This window comes from Myxocyprinus asiaticus, chromosome 39 (genome assembly GCF_019703515.2).
Source record: "Myxocyprinus asiaticus isolate MX2 ecotype Aquarium Trade chromosome 39, UBuf_Myxa_2, whole genome shotgun sequence".
Taxonomy (NCBI): Eukaryota; Metazoa; Chordata; class Actinopteri; order Cypriniformes; family Catostomidae; genus Myxocyprinus; species Myxocyprinus asiaticus.
The window spans coordinates 32,305,576-32,329,162 of NC_059382.1; the positions used below are offsets into that span (position 1 = coordinate 32,305,576).

The 23,587-nt window shown below is 36.8% G+C and overlaps 1 protein-coding gene across 3 annotated transcripts in view; it reads left to right on the top strand.

Moving 5' to 3' along the window:
* The first annotated feature begins 1,054 nt into the window (after positions 1–1,054).
* Positions 1,055–23,587, top strand: part of eif4h (eukaryotic translation initiation factor 4h) — a 34,238-nt gene continuing 11,705 nt past the window's right edge. For all 3 annotated transcript variants that reach the window (XM_051679802.1, XM_051679803.1, XM_051679804.1), the window contains exons 1-4: positions 1,055–1,189; positions 19,224–19,411; positions 19,504–19,568; positions 21,144–21,237. In XM_051679802.1, coding sequence (XP_051535762.1) covers positions 1,125–1,189; positions 19,224–19,411; positions 19,504–19,568; positions 21,144–21,237 — 412 coding nt within the window. In that variant the 5' untranslated portion in view covers positions 1,055–1,124. The remainder of the gene's footprint in view (positions 1,190–19,223; positions 19,412–19,503; positions 19,569–21,143; positions 21,238–23,587) is intronic.

The window sequence follows — 23,587 nt, forward strand, 5'->3', positions numbered from 1 at the left end:
CTTCAGTGCCCAAATGCTTAATAAGTGTAATTAAAAGAAATGGTGATATTTCACAGTGGTAAACACTCGACTGTCCCAACGTTTTTGGAGCGTGTTGCAATCATCTGATTTGAAATGACTGAATATGTTTAAAAAACAATGAAATTCACAAGGTAAAACATCATATTATGTGTGGTTGTGGTGCTTTCAATATAGCAAAGGGTGAATATAATTTACAAATCACTAATTTTTGTTTTTATTAGCATTTTTACTAAAGCAGTTTAGCTTTAGTTTTTTGGATACTTTTAGTTTTAGTTTCATTTTTCTAGGTTATTTTTTAGAATTTAGTTTTAGTTAACAAACCTTACTCTACAGTAGGTTTGCTTAAAAATCATAGTCGAAAATTGTCATTTTGACCCCTCTAAAAAATAATGGATTACTCTGTTATTATTGATCCATGGCATTTAATATTTTGCCTTAATCATGTTGTATGTTCAGAAAACGTATGAACAAAAGAACGATTTCTGCTGTTTCTGAAATTTGGTTGATTTGATATGGCATTGACCATGCACGCTGGGCAAGTGTTTTCCCTCAATATTTGGTCCAACAAACAAATAAGTAAACTTTGAGTTCATACATAGGCACAATTTAATATTTATCAACAAAAATATTTTTAAGAATTAGAAAAAAAAAAAAAAAAAAAAAAAAAAATTTAAAAAGGCATTTAAGATTAAGAGAAACATAAATTCAGTCAAGTATATGCAGACTTTTCACTGACAGTGTATGTAAAAAGTTCACATGTAAGTCTAAATAAATCAGTATCTGAAAGACTACTAATTACTAGGCTACTTTTCATGCGGTACAACGCATTAACTCACATTTAGACCCTACGCGCTATTGCCCCACTTAAAAAACGAGCAATGTTGTCTTTAAAAATGTGTATTTGCATACGAACTGCATAATCAACATACAATCGTTATATTTTGGTATTTGGAGTAAGTTTGATTATCAGTATGTAGATGTATTATATAATCCCATAAGTATCGTAATGCAGGCACTCTTAAGCCACCTCAAACTCACAGCCGTATATTTTGGGGTCCTTATGCGTCAGACTGCTGCTTTCTCTGGAATAGCATCGTTCGGCAATGGCGGATTACGATCAATATGATGACCGGGATCGGGCTTACGGGAGCTTCGGCGGGGGAAGAGGGTAAGAAAGCCCGAGTAGAGCATGCATCCGAGCTCATATGACGGGAGGCAGTGGGTGTGAGCGCGGGGTTTGCGTTGGATCGACTGGGTGTAGGCCGCGCAGTAGCGGCTCGCTCTCCCGCGATGTTGAATGGAAGGCCGGGCACAAAACTCACCCCACATGGGCTGAATGTCTCACGGCCGAGTCAGCATTTCAGTGCCTGTGCACGTTGTGTAAAGCATCCACCCCTCTCCTATCTGTAGTAAACATGATTATTGCAATCACAGTTGCTGTATTTGATTAGTTCGTCTGCGTGCTGGATGAATTTAGCACGAATTTAAGATCAACGCTGGGCCTTGAACTGGCTTTTGATTCCATCTGTATTAGTAATTTTGTTTCATAGACCAGATATGTAGTATTTGATCTTGGACCAAGTCTGGCGCACTCATCACAAAGTTTTGATGACATTTTCGATCATCATATCAACATGATGGCGTACACTTGTGGTCCCTTTCAGATTGTTTTTTTATGCAGATGTACACACTGCCTCTCACAGACGTGTGGCATTTATCTATTATTGAGAATTGAAACAGTACTGTTACTGTATTTTGACATGAAGCTTGCATGTGTGTATGATAGTATAGTGGTATTCATTTAAATATGGAGCACCATGAAAAAAACCATGGCATATGAATTTGGTAATCATATAGTAGTACCATGGATACTAGATATTAAATACGATGGTATCACCATCTGATTGACCGATATATCGGCCTGGTCAGTTTCAGAATATCCAAACCAGTTGATAATTGAACTCGTCTTCACTATACTTAATTTTTGTAGGTTCCGGATCAGATTGCGCCCGGTCGACCGTGTTACCTTTGAAAGTATACTCTTTTGACTGCGGGCGAATACGAACGCATTCGACGCATTCATATTGACGATGCTCAGTTCTGTTAGTTTTTGCAGCTATAGTGTGCAAAAGTGCCCGGCCACTTGTTCAGCTGTCTTGTTTCCGATAGTATTTTAACCATTTATTTCTTCCATAGGGATTTAATGAAATCCTTCCTAAGAGTTCTAAGCCATGAACCAAACCAACCAGCTCTTGGATGATTTACATTACAAACTTTGATTTGAAGCTAAAAGTATTTGAAAATCAGACAAAAAGGCAAAGGTACAACACTGACATTGTTCATGAGGGCATGAACTACAATCCCATGAGGCTTTGCGAATTCTGTAATCGGATTTAAATCGGTGAAAAATATAAAAACATTGATTTTAAAGATGTTGATTATAGGTATAGAATCAATTTATTTTAATTTTATTACGGAATATTCAGATACTTGCAGATACACAGGAGGTTTGTGTGTAGGAAGGCCGAATCGTGAATGCATCTTGCGAGTGAACGGCCGCTTCAGAGCTCGTTTGGTACGCTTTGTTGGCCGTGAATCCGACTGGTGAATTTTTCTTTGCTGGATCATGTATAGTGTAGTTCTGCCACAGGAATTGCGCTATTAGAGATTGTTTCTAAACAAAGTTGACGTTACGCGGACTTATGCCTTCAATGGGAGGTGTATACCATCGATTAACAACCCTGTGGCTCACAGTAAGTCTGTCTTTAACATTTTCATACATATTGTCACACATATGTGACTGTTAATAACTGGCCCCTGCAGAGGAGCATCACACATATGTGTTTCTGCAAGAGCCAGTGACATCACAAGCTGCCAGATTCAAATCGGCTTTTGCGGCGACACAGAGATGCACTGGCCGAGTGCATTAATTTTTTACACCAAAATAGTTACTCATACAATCTTTTTAAGCACATAAGTTAATTTAAGTAGATTTCTGCCTCTGACAGTTAATTAAGCATAACCGTCTGCAATATTAGTGAGCTAGCAAACAAAAATTATCAGCCAGTAATGTTGTTCATTTTCATTATAGGCTGTGTCTACGGATGTTAGACCAAATCACAAGGGCTTTCGTAGTCCATTTTCACCTCGCCTGACCAATCACACTTTCTTCAGAAGTTCGCCACTGACCAATCACTGTTTCACTTTCGACTGAAATTCAGAACCGCAGAAGTTTACGAGTATCGCATGTGCGCCACACTGATCTGTAATATTATATTACACCTAATCAGAACATACATGAGGATACGGTGTTATAGCATTCTCAAAGTGGTTCTATGCTCGATGCACATTAATTTAATTTCGTGCTTTGATAATGTATGTAATACACAGAGCAGATACAGAACTGCTCTGGGTTCGGTTTGTGCGCGTCGTTAACGTGTGCTACCTACAGACCCTACAGAGTGTTGTTGTAGTGCTTTTAATGTAGCACAGAGTGAACAGAATTAACAAATTATTCCTTTTTGTTTTTATTAGCATTTTTCCATACTGTCCCAAAGTTTTTGGAATTGGGGTTGTACTTCAGGAACCTGATTGTTGCATACTATAGATTTGACCGCTTCTGTTAATTTTCGTAATCAGGTATTTTCCTGGGTCAAAAATAATGTTCGTACACAGTATATGTGCGAAGTTGGTTTATGATATAATTGCAATTAATTAATATTTAACGTAATTATATAATTGTATATCATGAATAGATTGGATGTATAGGATATTTTTTTTTTTTGTGGCAACATTCTGAGTAAACTCTAGAGACTGTTGTGTGTGAAAATCCCAGGAGATCAGCAGTTACAGAAATACTCAAACCAGCTCGTCTGGCACACCCATGCTACGGTCGAAATCACTGAGATTACATTTTTCCCCATTCTGATGGTTGATGTGAACATTAACTGAAGCTCCTGACCTGTATCTGCATGATTTTATGCACTGCATTGCTGCCACACGATTGGCAGATTAGATAATCACATGAATAAGTAGGTGTACACTGTAAAAAATATCTGTAATTTTAACGGAATAAGACTGTAAAAATGCGACAGTAAAAAACCCTTAATTGATAAACGTAGTTACCTTAAAATATATGGTACAATATTTTTATATATTTAAAAAGACAATACATGTAGTTTTATGGAAAAATGTAAAAATAAAATTTTTTAATGTAAAAAGATTTTCCCATATAATTAACGGTGAAAATGTATATCATGTTTAACAAGAGAGTACATGTACTATTTACGGTAAATTATTGTTACAATTACAGTAAAAAACAATAATCAGGCGTTCCCAGAATTCACTGCGTGACCCATTACATTTCATTATATTTTATGGGAATAGTTGTTTCTTCTTATTTTTATTATCAGTTCTGTACTTTGGGGTGCTCTGTTTTGTATTTGATGTAGTTTAGTTAATGTTTACTGCATTATTTTTATTTCACTTGTGTTACCCTGATGGTGTTTAGTGTTTTTGTGAGAGACACTGAGCACTGTCTCTATATGTTTATTGGTCATTGCTCATGGAAGGGCCACTATTGGTGAACTTCATGTCATCATGTGCCTTTCTGTAATTTTCACGGTGATTAACAATACCTTATAAAGTAAAAAGCAGATTTTTACAGTTTCAGAAGGTTAACATCAAGTTTATCATTTAATAATATAATCAAGGATAATGCACCGTAAAATATACAGGCATCAAAATTACATCCCGTAAAGACTGAAACGTGGTAACCGTATTTTTTACAGTGAATTTCTGGCAAACACAGCTGCCAGTTTTTTTTTATTTTTTTTTTTAACAGTGTACAGGTGTACTAAATAAAGTGGTCACTGAGCATATACTGTATAATTCTACAGAAAAGGAAAACTTTGATCATCATTTGTTCATAATTATTGGAGGTCCATTCTGCAAAGCCCTTTATTCTACTTAATAATATCTTATAGTTCCCTAGTATTTCCCATAATTCTTCCATTGTAGCATTTGTAATGTTATAACCACCGGTAAGACAATGGATGTCTTCTCATTACTATGGTAATGAGTAAAGTGATTCTACGATGGCTCGCAAGATAGTTTAGATATACAGGACGTTTTAAACGGGAAGCATATTTTGCTGATGTCAGAAATCTCAGAATGGGTAGGTATTTTGGTTGATGTGGAACCTTCTTGAGCTCTTTCCTGTGTCTCTAAGTACCCAGTCCCTGTAATTTGTCATTCAGTGTGGACAGCACCAGTGTTGTTTAAAGTATCCATTTGTCATACTTGAGTAAAAGTAAAGATACCTTCATGGAAATAGACTCAAGTAAAAGTTCAAGTAGCTCAGGAGAAAATGACTTGAGTCATAGTATTAAAGTAACTGATTTTAAATTTACTTAAGTATCAAAAGTACAGGTAAATTGCATAAATTACGGAACAGTTCATTAAACCCATGGCAACTTATTTGATTGGTGGTGCTCATCATTTACTCACCGTCATGCCATCCCAGATATGTATGACTTACTTTCATCTGCAGAACGCAAACAAAGATTTTAAAAGAATATTTCAGCTCTATAGGTCAATTCAATGCAAGTGAATGGTGGCCAGACATTTCAAGCTACAAAAAGCACATTAAGGGAGCATAAAGTTATCCATATTACTACAGTTGTTAAATCCATGTCCTCTGAAGTGATTCAGTTGGTTTTGGGTGAGAACAAACCAAATTGTAACTCATTTTCTCTGTATATCTTGCCATTGCAATCTCTAGGCATGATTTCAAGCTCGATTTCACTTTCTAGTGCTTGATGCATGCGCAGAGCCCTAGATGGTGCTATAGGAAGTGTAATCGAACTTGAAATCCTGATCACCAAGAAGACTGTTAATGTCAAAATTTATAGTCGAAAAAGGAGTTATATTTTGGTCTATTCTCACCCCAAACCAATTGGATCCATTCAGAAGACATTGATGAAACCACTGGAGTCTTATGGATTACTTTGATGCTGCATTTATGTGCTTTTTGGAGATTTAAAGGTCTGGCCACTATTAATTTACATTGTATTGACCTACATAACAGCAATATTCTTCTGAAAATCTTTTTTTGTTTGTGTTCTACAGAAAATATTTAAGTCATACACATCTAGGATTGAATGAGGGTGAGCCCATAAAAATTGGAACACTGAAGGAGAGAGTTGAGTCATATTAGTGACCAGAACAGAGACTTGTGGGGGTGGGCTCTTTTCATTTGGGCCAATAAGTAACCATCCAGCAACCACCAAGAACACCCTGGCAACTGCAGAGCAATGTGCTAAAAACACAGAAAAAAACATAGCAACAGAATGGTAACAACCTGGCAACCACATACTGTAGCAATGCGCTAAAACACACAGCAGATCACCTTGACAAAACCATCCAGAAAACCCTAGTAAGCACATACTGTAGCATAAATACGCTAAAAAGCAAATATAACAACTTTGCTTCGGCAAAGACCATTCATCCATCTTCATAAAATATAAAAATAAATATCGTTGGCCATTTTCATGAGTGCTGGTAATTATTCATACACATAATACCTTGTATTATGTAAAATGTAAATGCATGTGATTGACTTTTATATGAACAGGTCTCCTGGAAAGGCGGGAGACTGATCGCACATAACTTCATTATTTAACAGTGTTCATAATGTTTAAGCCTAAACGTATCAAATTAATTAGTCAAAAAACTAATTTAAACTTACATGAGCAGTTTCTTGTCTTCCCCAGTAGAAGATGGAACATGTAATCTGGCACTTGCTTGCTTGTGATTTTGATTCAGATTCATGATTCGCAAAACAAATCATTCAGACCACTTTTTTAATCTTTTTGTTCAGTTCAAAAGAATCAAATTTAAAAGATTCTAATCAAATGATTCTTTCAACAAATCATACATCACAATCGCCGATCTGCACGCATTTTTGCACTACAGCTGTTATTTTTTTTTGGTGTTACCATGTCGCAAAAGTAATGAAAGGGTCTGGAGAAATTTATCGGAGTAAAAGTATCAATTTTCTCTTCAAAATGTAGAGAAGTAAAAGTACAAAGTAATATTTATACTCGAGTACAAATATTGAAAAACTGTACTTAAGTACAGTAACTAAGTATTTGTACTTCGTTACTATACACCTCTGGACAGCACTTATCTGAAGACACCAGACATGCTCGGCCAAGGTGAAAGAGATGTCACGTTATACTCGGCACCAGTGAGAGTCTTCACACGGCTTCAATTTAATCTGACACCAGAGGAATGTTTTGGCATTTTGGATCCCATCGGTAGCTTTCTCAGCATTGCCTTGCACAGACTTTAACCTACTAGTACAGACAGAAAATAAATGAAAAGACTTCAAAGATGGTTTGTGCAATGTTTCTGTCCAAAGACAATGAGTAACTATTGCATTGCGCTCTTTTAGTAGCTGGTTATTAGACTTATAAGTGTATATGTACACATCCCAGGCCGATTTAATGGGTCTTTGGCCAATTATAGATTACCAGCATCGGCCAATAACTGTGCCTGTTTAGATGATTAACAGAAGTTTCAGCATGCCCTTGTGTCAGTTCCAAAATTGATAATGCACATTTTCAGTTTTCAGTTGTTGTGAAAACTCCCATAATACTGCTTCCCTTCCTTTGAAAATCCTTCATAATTTGAAAATTGCTATACAAATGAGCAAGTTTTTGTTTGGTATCATTTTGTCTCAGTTGCTATCATAATTTGTACTGTATATCAGCATTACAATGGCCACCCTGTTCTCTAGATATTGCATTGGCCATTGAAAAACCATTAGAGAAAACGTATTAGTGTGGACGTGGCCTCAGTTGTATTCACATGCTCCACAACATGTGTCATCACACCCTTGGCACTGCTCACTGGTGCTCAGTTCGTAAAAAATGTTGCAAAAAATATTTGACTCTTGAGGTCACAAACAAAACTAGCATGTAACAAGACAGCGTATCAAAAGTAGAGACAGCACAGTTTTTTTGTACTACAAATTAAAGAAAGCTCGCGTAATATAGCTCGAATGTCTGATTCAAATACTAAGTGCAGAACGGAAGAGGAGAAACACATCATCTTTCGTCCTGCCTCCACCACTGCAGTTCAGCAACAAAGAGCTCTATTTTCCATTCTCTCAGAATGCGAGGCTTTTTTTGCACATATTTTGTATGACACAACAGGCCACTGTAAGTGGTATACTTTCATTGAAATGTTAAAGGTTTTGAAGTGCTGAATTGGCTTTGTCGGCTCTAAGGACACCTTCACAAAGTACTGTAGTATTAATTGGAATGAAATGATACCATATTCATGTACAATTAATTTTAAAGAATATCATGGTACATGTCCAAAAACATGGTATTACCATGGGACCATATTTTTGGTAGTGGTGGGGGAGCTTTTTAGTCTAAAAAGCTGAATAGTTTAGGAACGAACTGCTGCATAAATAACTATACATACCACATAATCTTCATATTTTTAAGGTTGTTTTTCATTGAGTGAGTTTTTGTATTGGATGATGCCACTATCTAGCATTGAAAGTACCTGATATTAGTGCTGCAACTAATGAATATTTTGAGTCGATTAATCAGATTATTTCTTCAAACTTCCAAAACCATCTCCCTTCTTGCTGCAAGTGCTTCAGTTTGCACTTTAGCTTGCACAGTTATAATTTGCTCAGGTGACAGAAATTTCAGTCTTCTGAACCTTGGGTCCAGAGCAGAGGAGAGAATCACAGGATTATCTACCTGATCAAAGAGTGTTTCCTTCCTTCTGTTTTGAAGCTGCTCAACTGCTGTGGCTTGGAAGGACTTCACCGAAGCTGAATCGAAGGCAGCACCTTCAGTGGACTTCAACAGCCCTTTCACAATTGGAGGCAATGAAGAGACTGTTATATATTCCTGCCGCTCATAAAAACAGTGGCACATTCAACAGGCTTAAGAGCAGTGGAAAGCTCTTCAAGCAGACTTCACTGGTCTGGTTTCAAGTCAAAATAGCGTTTGCCTCTGTGAGTGATGGATGGGTCAGATAGAGTTGCTGTTACAGGCCACCCCTGTTCAGTCAGTCTGTTAATCATATAGAATGTACTGTTCCAACTTGTACTTACATCCTGAACAAGCTTGTGCTCAGGTGTGCCCATTTGTTTCTGTTTGTCTTTCAGCTTGCTGCAGGCTTTCTCACATTTTTTTTTTAAATGCTCCACAAGACATCTTGCAGCTCCAACAGCTCTTTCAATGCCTGTGTTCTTTAATGCAGCATTAATCACCAGCTGAAAGGTGTGGCCAGTGCAGCGTATATTGGTCCACCCATGTTTCTCCTCCAGTAATTTTGCAGCAGCCACAATGTTCGCACCATTGTCATGTACAATGGCACTAATTTTCTCAGAAGGGATTTCAAACTTGACTGTTATGTCTTCCAACCACTCTGCAATGTTGGTTGAGGTATGTCTGTCTTCGAGTAGCATGGTGGTAGCTTCCAGTCATTCCCAATGTAATGGCATGTAATGCCAAGGTATGCTTCAGTGGCAACACTTGTCCATATATCAGTAGTTAAAGCCATTCTGCTGTTGGTGGTGTTTATAGCACTCTTAATTTTTTGAAATGCCTCCTGGTACTTCCTCTCCATCAATTTTGTGAAGTGGGTCCTTGAGGGAAGAATGTATCTTGGGTTGAGTATGCTGACCATTTTTTTTTTTTAATCCATCAAACACCATTGACACTGGCCGCATGTCAGTTACCAACATATTCAGGATGGCATCTGTTACAATGGCTGCTTGAGGAGTGCATGGGGGATTTCTCCTCTGAACAAATTCACTCATGGTGAGCTGTTACTTTCTGAAATAAAAAAACAGCATTTGAGTATGCAAGGAGAAGCAATTTATGTGTAAATCAGTATTTGCATTGTTTTTAATGATAATTACTGATGGCAAGTTGACAACCATGATTAATATAAAAAAAAAAAATCAAAAGAATATATTAATACAACATATTATGTTTTAACAATTTTCATTAAAATTATTTATACAGACATGTTGTTCAGATGTGAAGATATAAACCAAAAACATCTCATATATAATTCATTTAATTTTGAATAATATTTAAAGTATATATAGATAAATTAAATATAGAAAGACTGAAAACAAGCATGTGAACATAGTAGAGCCTCAGTAGATCATGTATGAAAAACAGATCAAATTTAATAGTAGACAAATGCTATAAAAAGAACGGAACGGAGAAATGCAGCAAGCTAACAGGCTTGATTAAAAGGACAGGAAAAATTATGCATTAGTGTACAAGTGCATAAGTGTTTGCTGAAATCACTACAGTAACTAAAAAAAACAATATTTTACTGCTGCTATTAACTGCCTTTAAGTGCTTCACTTTGTTCACACCATTTTAATTTAACCTATTTCTATGGTAGCGCTATTTTAATCCATCACTATGTTGCGAGCGAGCTGATTGTGCAACCTGATGCTCGAGACAAAATAGATCTAGTGTGACTGTCCCGAAGTTAGTAAACAAAGCTGTTTACACAATAGCATTGAATTAAACTAGACCATTTTCACATCTTCATATAATGAGGGTATACACAGTTTTTGCTTAACGTGCTGATGTTTCACCTTCATCCGTGACACCAACATGATTTCTTTTCATGTGCTCGTGCATAACTGTGGTACTTCCGTGCCACACAAGCTCACCTTGCATAACTTGCAGGTTACAATCTTATTTGCTGCTTTTAATGTAAAATGCTCCCATGCCTTAGATGACTTGGGGCACACACTTTTTTCAGACAGTGGAGTCGGAGCCTGCTCTGCTGGACAAACTACGTTATGACACCAATTCTAAATCACCCCAAGCATTGTTTTCTGCATTGTAAGTTCTGACATTTTTTTTCATGTCTGCACATATTGGAAAACATATAAGGCATTACCGATATATCTGTGAAAGGCTAATAAGGCCGATAATATCGTCCGTCTGATAAATCGGTCGGGCACTAGTATGAATTAGAGCTGACCGATTAATTGTGTGTTAACGTTCTTTTGGCATGCCTTTGTAAGGTTGTCAAATTTTACTTTGAAATTAGCTTAGACCCATTTTTAATGGGTGAAGTTAACTTAATATGGCATCTTTTAAACAGCGCTCCTGTTAGTTTTGAACACTAAGATCGGCCGATACCAATTTTTTCATAAAGTGCCCTTTGCCACACTTTTGCAAGTTATATGCTGCAGTTATATGTTTATGCCCCACACAGTAAAATTACGGTAACACTTTACAAAAAGGTTCCATTTGTTAACATTATTTAACATTACTGTAGTTAACATGAACTAATGAACATAATGTTAGTTACAACATATACATTCTTTAAATCAAAAGTTGTATTTGTCAATGCACTATGAACTAACAATGAACAATTGTATTTTTATTAACTAACATTCTGATTAATAAATGCTGTAAAAATATATTGTTCATTGTTTGTTCATGATACCTGATGCATTAATGTTAAAGAAATGAAACCTTTTTATTAAGTGTTACCAAAATTACATTACATTACAATTACATTTAATTGTGAATTGCTAACATTTATATTGAAAGCAGCTCTAAAACTGCTCCAGTGAGAAATCATTAATATCTATGGTTTGTTTACTGTCTTTGGTGTCTTGTTGTAACACAAATCGCTAATTATTAAGCAAATGCGTGAAGACGCGGTGCAGTTATTGAAGGTTAAACAGTTACACCTGTTATTAGTGGTATTGTGACCAACATTAATCTGATTTAAATTGGGATCCTCACAGAATAGCACTGAGATGAGTGACTGATGATGAGATATTAAGAGCACCTGGAGAGCACACATTTGATCGACACCGAGAGCGTTCATGTTAAAGAAAGTAATGCTAAAAGAGCTCATGATCACTCAAACAGTCTCTATCGCTGCACACAACGTCTGATTGTCACGACTCACATTATGTGTACTCAGATTTGTATTTACATGTTTCTATGTTGTTTAATTCATTTTTATACCCGTTAGCAGCCTCTTTATCCTCTTCCTGCTCGCTGTGCAACGAGTCAGAATAACTACCGCAATGACTCTAGAAAATGGGCAACTTAATATTCATACACGTGTAATTCTTACACATTTTTAAAAACAAAACGGCATATTCATGTGAATTGCATAAATGTCTGAAAGTTTAAATTTGTGAATGCTTAGAATTGCCAACAACTCACCCTCCAAAGGCCACACTGTCATGCTTCAAGGGCTGAGCAAGCGCTCATTCATTAGAGTGGCAGTGTATGTGTGATTTCACTGTGCTACAAAAAAGATCGGCCCCGATTCTAGGCACGATCGGCCGATCGCCGATCACGGATTTAAGACTAATATCGGCCGATTCCGATCGGTGGCCAATCGATCGGTGCACCCCTAGCATTTGTGCTATGTGTAAATGCAGCCTAATATGCCTGCATCTCTCTGATGCAGTCCAAATGTCTGAACGCCTTTAACAAAGAAGTATTAAAGGGGTCATGACTTTTTTCTTTTTTTATATATATATATAATTGTATTATCTTCCCTGAGGTCCAATGATAATGTCAGTAAAGTGTTTTGCACCAAAACTGTTTAATAAATAAATTATCACCCTCTTTCTGGCCCTCTGACTGAAACGTTCAGTTTTGGCCTCAGCGTCTCCTTTAAACTTTAATGTAAATGCCCACTGTTCTTATTGGTTAACATCATGCAGCCCCTCAAATACAGCAATATTTGAAACTCAAGTTTCTCGGAAGAGAATAAACAAGCTCTCCACAACATTATAAAACTAAATTTCAGGGTTTACAGACAACGCACATCCAACACATTGCATCCGAATATATTCATATGTTCACTCAAGCACATCAGCACCATAACTATCAAACAGTCATAACATATGAAAATTTAATGAATGAAACCGTTTACTCATGGTTTTGCTGTCAAGTCCAAGTGTTTTTAACTGCCCCATTCTTCAATAACAGTTCCTTTGCAGAGCTTCAATCGTATTATGACTGGTTCAAAAGCAGTCCACACTGATATTAGCCGCACATACACAGTCCAAAATGTGATGAACAAGACACACACACATCGGTGCGCTGAGGCGCACATTACCAGAATCCCATCCCAATGGTCAAAGATGTCCAGCTAGTGCTTGTTTACATACACAAACAATTAAAAATAGCCCAAATGGGTGCAAGAACAGCAAAACAGAGCAGCTGGATGGAGTCTCCTTTTCGGAGTTACGTATTTTAGAAGCGGCGCGATAAACATGACAACGGTCAAAGACGTCTGTGTTATGCATGTTATATGCACAATAAATTTCAAAATAGTTCAGATGGGGGTCCCCTATTGGTGTTGAAGAATAGTTGGTCACACTAGGTCGGCCTCTTAAGTTTACGATACGAACTGAGCACCAGTGCGGAGTGCCAAGGGTGAGATGACACATGTTGTGCGGTGTGTAAGGCCACGTCCACTCTAATACGTTTTCATTTGAAAACGCATCTTTTTCTCTACGTTTTGTCCTTCCATCCACACTGAGACAGCTTTTTTGTCAGCTTTTTGAAAACGCTCTCCCAAGTGGATACATTTGAAAATGCCGTCTACACGTTGTAATGTGGACTGGGCAAACGGATATATCTGAAAACAATGACGTATTTGTTGTCATGTGATGCATTCATGTGATCCATTTAACCAAAACAATCAAGATGGTGCCCCATGGGGGGCCTGGGTAGCTCAGCGAGTATTGACGCTGACTACCACCCCTGGAGTCGTGAGTTCGAAGCCATGCGATAAGATGCGCGGATTGACGGTCTCAGATGCGAAGGCAACTGAGATTCGTTCTCTGCCACCCGGATTGAGGCGAGTCACTATGCCACCATGAGGACTTAAAGCGCATTGGGAATTGGGCATTCTAAAAAAACCAAAAAAGATGCTGCCCGTGTTATAGTGCTGCTGTTGTGCCTGATATTCACTTTTAATAGTGTTTTTAAAGATAAATGTTTCTTTGTACAATATTCACATTGCATTCCTTCAAAGGTGACAGGAAGTTTATTCGGAATTAGTATCCGACGACAGAACACGAGGAAAATTGCATGTCATGCTGTACATGCAGGGGACATTGGCAGTGCTAACAGATCCGCCCTGTCCTCTGGCAATGTGGATACTCTAAAATTGAGTAAGAACAAGTGGTGAGCTGAAAGGCAAAAGACACAGAAATCTGCACTGCTAATGTCTTAACTTTGTTACAATAATTATAGTTGCACTTTTTTCTTTACTTTTTATTTAGAGCTGTACAATTAATTGTTAAAATAGTGCGATCTCGATTCAGACACCCACGCGATCTTATTTCTAAATGACAACGATTCTGCAATGTATATTAACGTTCCAGTGGCATGCATTTGTAAGGCGGTCAAATTTAAATTCAATATTCATTTCAAGATGCGTTTTTATGTGGATAAACTTTATATGGCATCTACAAAACACAGCGCTCCTGCATGAGACACTGAATAAACTAAAACGCAACAGCCAAAGACATTTGTCCAGCACAGTGCTTTACAAACTGCCTGGTGCAGCCACAGTTAGTTAGGTGTGTGGCACAGTCTCTGTTAAGTTCAATATTTTAATAGCCACCGATGCTACAAAAATACCGGCATTACCAAGATCTGACTAAGTTTGCAACCCATGCGCTGTTTGATCACAGCCGGCTGCTTTCAAACGCTCACATGCATGTGTCTGCCCATGCACTTGTGTCTTGTGATGAATGCAGCACTCCTGCACTGTTTTTAATCAAAATACCCCTCTTTAGGTGATATTAATGTAAACACAGCTGTAAATGAATTATCAGTGTAAACAGACGGGATTAAATCTGTGCTGTCTTGACGAGATATTAAAGCAAACACAGCCCTTAATGTATTAGCAGATGGGACAAATTCTTCAAAATCTTAGATTTGTGCGATGTCTAAATGTATAGTTGTGCTCAAAAGTTTGCATACCCTGGCAGAAATTGTGAAATTTTGGCATTGATTTTGGTTGTTTCAGGAGCACAATACAACGATACTTGAACAAAAATGAGCTGCATGGTCGAGTTGCCAGAAAGAAGCCAATGCCACAAAAAAGCCCAGTTACAATATGCCCGACAACACCTTGACACGCCTCACAACTTCTGGCACACTAATTTGGAGTGACGAGACCAAAATAGAGATTTATGGTCACAACTATAAGTGCTAAGTTTGGAGAGGGGTCAACAAGTATTGTGCTCCTTGAAACAACCACACCGTCTTTTTCCAGAGCAGCCTGTATTTCTCCTGAGGTTACCTGTGGGTTTTTCTCACAGACACTAATTGCAATTTAAAAAGCCACAGGTGTGGGAAATTAATCTTTAATTGCCATTTAAACCTGTGTGTGTCACCTTGTGTGTCTGTAACAAGGCCAAACATTCAAGGGTATGTAAACTTTTGATCAGGGCCATTTGGGTGATTTCTGTTACCATTATGATTTAAAAAGGAGCCAAACAACTATGTGATAATAAATGGCTTCATATGATCACTATCCTTAAATAAAAGACAGTTTTTATGCATAATCAGTCATATTTTCATGCTGTCTGTTATAGGCATTCTTACTGCATCAAATCAGTATTAATGTAGATTTATCACACAGTAAAGAGTGTCAAATATTTAAGTACTTTCATTTGCATTAAATTACCTTTTTTAATGTTTTTATATTATAATTTGTTTAATGTTTAATTGCTACTGTTGCTAAAAAAACTTAAAGCACTATTTACTCTGTTCTCTATTTAATTACTGGCTCTTGAATAATTCCTTTACAAGCTTGAAGCAAGTTTTGCAAGAGAAACACTGAAGGCCCCATTGTTTTAATTTAAATTGTTATTATTTATAAAAAAATAAAATTAAAACACTTTTGTAAAATTACTGTGTTTTATTGCATATTTGCTTACAAGTGCAATACCAAGTTAATATATAACTGTTAATGAAGCTTTTTTTTCTGTTTGTTTTGCTTTTTACTTAGCATGTGAGAAACAGGCTAAATCTTTTTTTTTATTTCATTATGCAGTTTTTTTTTTTTAACAGTATTTTTTATTTTTTGCATTAATCACAAGGTGCTGTTTGGTTTATAATGTATCCTTTGCACCCTCTTGTGGACTTAGGACATTTTAAATTTATATGGTTGATTTACAACTTCATTGCATTTTTGCATAGATTGAAGCAGAGGACATTTTGTCAGAACTTCTAGTAAATTGTTACTTTGTTTCATACCCTTATGTCCAGGTTTTGTAAATCACTGAAATAAGCATTTTTCTTCAGAATCATGAGAGAATCGTGCAGCTCTACTTTTATTATTTGTTATTATACAATGTGCATATAAGAGGCTCTTAAATTTTGTATTGTAATTTTATTGAAGAAATATGCATAGTGCATAGCCTTCACAATAAGAATTGTTGCCCATCAGCCACTGTGTTTTCCAAATAATGTAAAGAAAGATTGTTTTCCCTGCTGTACCAAAACCATACCAAACCATGACCCCAAAACTGAGGTGCGTACCGAACCCTGAATTTTGTGTACCGTTGTAGACCTAGTAGAAACCATTCAAACACTTTAAAACCTGAAGACTTTGACCTGAGACATCGGTTTGATATCCACGAAAGCTGCACAATTGATTACATTGAAACTGAAATTGCGATATGGTGTTGCACTATTACTAAACTGCAAAGCACAGTTTAATCAAAATGATTGTCCTTGCTATCTCTGTTGCAATTGGTTTCATTGATGCAAATGCATGTGCGCTTGTTTTCTCAGTGAAGTTTAACAGAGACTCACTTGTGGTAAAGACATCTAGTTGTTTGAAATGGAAATACATGCCTGATTTAAATTAATAAAATGTACACATTATAAAACAGAAAATAACAGTAAATTGAAAGCCTGTGCTCTGGAGAGAAACAACTCTCAAGCGCATAAAACAGCACGAGCACTCTGTTGACGCACCTGACGCAGCAACCTGTATGCTGAAGCTGAAGTGTTTAACGTTAGGTGCTCCGGTGCACTGAACATCTTGGGTCATGTTTTTGTTTTTTTTATGCTTCAGTTTGTCTGTCATTTTGCTAATTAATTTTATCATACAAGCACATTTTTCACTGCTGTAAAGTGACATCACTGCTGAAGCATCTTCGTGCATGCCGTACATACAGTTGAAGTCAGACGTCTACATACACCTTGGCCAAATACATTTAAACTCAGTTTTTCACAAGTCCTGAATCATAGAAAACATTCCCTGTCAGAATAATAGTAGAGAGAATTATTTTAGCTTTTATTTCTTTCATCACCTTCCCAGTGGGTCAGAAGTTTACATACACTTTGTTAGTATTTGGTAGCATTGCCTTTTGTTTAGCTTGGGTCAAACGTTTTGGGTAGCATTCCTCAAGCTTTTCACAATAACTTGCTGAAATTTTGGCCCATTCCTCCAGACAGAACTGGTATAACGGAGTCAGGTTTTTAGGCCTCCTTGCTCGTGCACACTTTTTCAGTTCTGGCCACACATTTTTGGATTGAGGTCAGGGCTTTGTGATGGCCACTCCAATACCTTGACTTTGTTGTCCTTTAGACATTTTGCCACAAATGTGGAGGTATGCTTTGGGTCATTGTCCATTTGGAAGAACCATTTGCGACCGAGCTGTAACTTCCTGGCTGATGTCTTGAGATGTTGCTTCAATATATCCACATAATTTTCCTTCCTCATGATGCCATCTATTTTGTGAAGCGCACCAGTCCTTCCTGCAGCCAAGCACCCCCACAACATGATGCTACCACCCCCATGCTTCACGGTTGGGATGGTGTTCTTCGGCTTGCAAGCCTCACCCTTTTTCCTCAATACATAACAATGATCATTATGGCCAAACTGTTCAATTTTTGTTTCATCAGACCAGAGGACATTTTTCCAAAAAGTAAGCTCTTTGTCCCCATGTGCACTTGCAAACTGTAGTTTGGCTTTTTTATGGTGGTTTTTGAGCAGTGGCTTCTTCCTTGCTGAGCAGCCTTTCAGGTTATGTCAATATAGGACTTGTTTTACTGTGGATATAGATACTTGTCTACCTGTTTCCTCCAGCATTTTCACAAGGTCCTTTGCTGTTGTTCTGGGAATTATTTGCACTTTTCGCACCAAATTACGTTCATCTCTAGGAGACAGAATGAGTCTCCTTCCTGAATGGTATGATGGCTGCGTGGTCCCATGGTGTTTATACTTGCGTACTATTGTTTGTACAGATGAATGTGGTACCTTCAGGCATTTGGAAATTGCTCCCAAGGATGAACCAGACTTGTGGATGTCCACAATTTTTTTTCTGAGGTCTTGGCTGATTTCTTTTGATTTTCCCATGATGTCAAGCAAAGAGGCACTGAGTTTGAAGGTAGGCCTTTAAATATATCCACAGGTATACCTCCAATTGACTCCAGTTAGCCTATCAGAAGCTAATTGCCTAAAGTCTTGACATCATTTTCTGGAATTTTCCAAGCTGCTTAAAGGCACAGTTAACTTAGTGTATGTAAACTTCTGACCCACTGGAATTGTGATTATAGTCAATTAAAAGTGAAACAATCTGTCTGTAAAGAATTGTTGGAAAAATTACTCATGTCATGCACAAAGTAGATGTCCTAAAGGACTTGCCAAAACTATAGTTTGCTAATATGAAATCTGTGGAGTGGTTAAAAAATTTGTTTTAATGACTTCAACCTAAGTGTATGTAAACTTCTGACTTCAACTGTATCCAACTTATTGATAATGAAAATTTACTGAACATTTGAATATTTTCATTTTTTATTATGGTCGATTTTTATCAATTAGTTGTTGCAGTACTTGCTGATATACAGTATATAAGAAAACTGAATGATCGAAAATGAAACCAACAAAATTGCAGTTAAATCCATTTAAAAAAACTAATGTTTATTTATTGACGAGGCTGTTTTCTAGACTTGGTAATCAACCAGTGATGTGTTGTTTTTGGTCAATGCCAATGTCAAAATGGCTAAATATCGGTTTATCACTAAATTTTTTTACCTCATATTTATGCAAGTGAATACTTATGTCATTTAGTTATTTTGTGAGTGGAGTGCTGATGAAATTGTTTGTTTGTTCAACCACAGACCCCGAGGTGGTGGTGGCTCAGGTGGCCCCCGAAAGCAGAAGGAACTCCCCACAGAGCCACCCTACACAGCGTACATTGGCAACCTGCCCTTCAACACAGTGCAAGGAGACATAGACGCCATTTTCAAAGACCTCAGTGTCAGGAGCGTGCGATTAGTTCGAGACAAAGAAACAGACAAGTTCAAAGGTGGGCTGCTATTTGCAATACAATGCATTTTTAACAATGAAAATTTTGCATTCATGTAACCCTCAATTGTTTTGTGTATTTTCACGGTCCAGGTTTCTGTTACGTAGAGTTTGACGACTTGGAATCTCTAAAAGAGGCTTTGACATATGATGGTGCTGTAAGTGTATACAATTACCTGAAAGTTACTATGTTGTTAATAGGGGTGTAACAGTTCTCTGTAAAAAAACAAACTGTACAGCTCGGTAAGCATTTGCGCCGTGGTTCATGAGGTTTAATGACGCATCTGGTTCATACAGTTTGGTGAAGAAAATAAAGCACCTAGTAGACATGCGCAGTTTTAACCTCCGCTAATACACCCGTATCGCTCTGTAGATGGATACTCTCCGACTGTTTCACGTGGGTCAACTTTCTACAGGGAGAAGCTGTCCTATTAACTGTTAGAATGTTAAATCAGTTGATGACACAGTTCTGCACGCGTTAGTGTGTAGTTGAATACGGCAAGCAGAAGAAAACAAGCCGCAAGATAGAGAAGCCCCCTGCGTCATTCAGTTCTCCTGTGCTTCAATCACAACAGCTATGGTCAAAAAACATTTACAAAACAGGCACTGTTTGCAGACATTGCTCGATGCGAGTGCCGTATACTGGTATTCCATTAATATTTGACTGTTTACGCCGACATCACCTGGGGGTAGATTGCGCACAGCACGCACAGAGCCCGAAACTGAACACACTCCATTCCGTCTTTAAGCAGGCACTCTGTGCTAGTTAAGACAGGCATGAAACAAGAACTAAAGCAAATGGGGTGTTCATAGCCAAAGTTATGTTGCCCTGCTCCATTGAAGAAGATGTGGGATTTCCACATGATTAAAATAATCGTCGCGTTACGGATCCATTCTCGTATTCATTTAATATCAAGTTTATTTATTCTATAGTGATTTACTGCTTCTGAATGTTGAATATGCATTGAGTTTGAAATGCACTTTGTTGTATGCATTTCATGTAATAGTGCAGGTCTTAAGTTAAAATGTTGAGTTAGTAAGTTTAAAAATAAAAATAATAATTTGTTAAGGAACCTAACGAAAATTAACCATGGTTTTACTATAGTAATATTGTAGTAGCCATGACTGACGTAACAATGACTGCTGTCACCATGGTTTTTTTAGCAGAAATCATAGTTTTGTTACAATTAACTATTGTTTTACAACAGTAATACTGTAGTTTCCACATAGTAACCATGATTTTAATATAGTATTGTAACAATGACAAAGTTAATTTTGTGGTTCGTATGATTTTACTACAAATACAATGTTTAAACTATGGTTTCTGTAGTAAAACCATGGTGATTTGTAGTGAGGGCAAATCTCTTGAAGTGTGTTACCAAATAATATATTTTTACTTCGGATTTGAAAGTAATTTTGTTTTTCTGAACATAACAAATACCGAACTCTACCAAAACCGTGATACAAACCAAACCGTGAGAAATTTGAACCATTACGTCCCTAGTTGTAACTATTATACTAGTTGGTTATAATTGTATGTTTATAGTTGTCGACAATAGGTTTTTTTTCAATAGCTGATTTCTAAAAAGAGTTTCATTTATAAACTTCCAATATTGGCCAATTCAAACCAATGCTGATAATATTTATGAAAGCACTAATATAAATGGCTGAAAAAGATTATAATAATGATTTAATTATATTATCATTATTTAAGTAAAATGTTTCTTTTACAGCTGCTGGGGGACCGGTCATTGAGGGTGGACATCGCAGAGGGCCGAAAGCAAGAACGTGGCGCCGGAGGCTTTGGCTTCCGAAAAGACGACAGAGGTACTATGTTTGCCAGTACATCTTGTCTTAATATTTTTCATGTGCTTTTTTAATTTAAGTATAAAATGGCATTGCCAACATTTCTATTCAGTGTGTTCTTTCAGTGCTATGCTAAGTGCTAGGGCTGGGTGATATGACTGTATAGCGAGGCTCTGCCACTCTTGGCACACATAGCGGAACAGGTACTGATACAGACTAGACTGAAGCATAATGCAATGTAATTAACTTAAAGGTATAGTTCACCCAAAAATGAAAATTCACTCATTTACTCACCCTCATGCCATCTCACATCTCACTTTCTTCTGTAAAACAAAGTTTTTTGTAGAATATAGGGCTGCAACTAATGATTAATTTGATAATAGATTAATCTAACGATTATTAGACCGATTATTCGACTATTCAGCGATTATTGCAGTGATTAATCATTAGCTCTTAACTGATTATTCATTAGACTTAAAAGGTTGTATTAAACATGATTGCTTACAACAAAGAGGACAAAATCATCTTTTAAAAATACCTCTAAATTACTTTCACTGAATTAAAGGGAAAAACATACTTTTTAAGTTTAATTCAGTAACTAAATTCACTGCAAAAAATCCTATTATCAAATGTTTTTGTCTTTTCCACTTAAAATTGTCTAAAAATCCTTAAAACAAGATACATTTACTTGAGAAGCAACATATAAGATATTTAGACATGCTTTAAGAGAATGTATCTTATAGAGAATATAAGTGTATTTTGTATATGTTTATTTTTTCACTTGGTTATACCTCTGCGAGTGCAGTAAAGACAAAATATACTTATATTCAAGATCTGTTCTCTAAAAGCAAGTCTAATTATCTTATATGCTGCTTCTCAGGTAAACGCATCCTTTTTTTTTTAAAGATTTTTAGATATTTTAAATTTTTATTTTTAATATAATATTCAACATTCTCAGATAACAATTTTTTCTTCTGCAGTATAGCTGCTAAAGTAAATGTACGTTGTTTTAAATGAGTTTTAGATATTTATATTGGAAAACAAGCCAAATCAAAAACGTATTTTGTTGCAGTGTATAATGGGGCGAATACTACCCTCTCTCACCTTTCTGTTCACTTCAATCCATCTTTAACTCACAAAAAAACAAACTCTCTCTTATTAATAAAGCTGCGTATTTCCAATTTTCTTCACGATAAGAAATGCACAGTGACACATTATGATTCAATAAATCATGAGCCATCACGTTATAATCTAGCTGCAGCAACTGTCTGCACTCAAGGGATGAGCATCCCCGTGACCAGAGTGTGAATCAGCCGGGTGCAGTTTCAGTCTCTTCCCCCTTAGATCGGGATATTCGTGCTACTCATAGAAGAGGTGCTGACAGTAAAGAGAATTGCCAGTTTCAGAGTTTGTAGTTATTTACATGATCTGCTTCCGTATTATGTAAACTTTAATAAAGCTATAACGCATTATATATACGAAAATCTTTCTTTTAAAGATGCTCGATGTGCAAGTTTGCTTCAGCAGAGCGGCAGCTCCAGTGCCACTTATTCCACTATGAGAGTTCTTCTGTATTTACTAATTCCCTCATACTTTGCCATCTACATCACTTGAAGCTGTGAAAGTTTAGAGTGCATCTGGACTGCGAGCTGTGTAATTCTTCCTCTCCTCAGTCAGTGCTGCTCTCGTGCGTCATCATTAGTTTAATGTGATCTCATGTTACATTAAATTAGATCAAACGACTATTTGACACTCCAGTGATTAAATCCATGTCTTCTGAAGTGATATGATGGGTGTGGATGAGAAACAGATCAATATTTAAGTCCTTTTTTACTACATTTTTTTTTAAGTTCTTTTGTTTTTGGTGATTTGCATTCTTTGTGCATCCACCTACTGAGCAGAGAGGAGAATTTATAGGAAAAAAAGGACTTAAAATTGTATCCGTTTCTCACCCACACCTATCAGATAGCTTCTGAAGATACAGGTTGAACCAGTGGAGTCGTATGGATTACTTTTGGCCCTTCAAAGTTCTGGCAAACCTTTTAAATCTGAAGTCCAGAATGCCATTCTATACTGTTCCCCAAATTAACCTCTGTTTATACCATAAAATTGGCTATCAATCTATGGCATGGCTATCAGTAAATTTATAGTTGCCCAAGCAATGTCACACATTGATGCAAACTGATTTGCAGGCACAGGTGTTAGTTGATCATCTACCTTACAACGCCTTTGAACCTGGCTCAACCATTTAAATTTTACAGCAAGAAACTTTTCGTTGTATATTAGTTACCATGAAAATGGCCAAGGAAGCTTAGTTATGTTATTAATTTGACTGTTTTGAGTCTTTTGCCTTTTAAAGGTAGTTCACCCA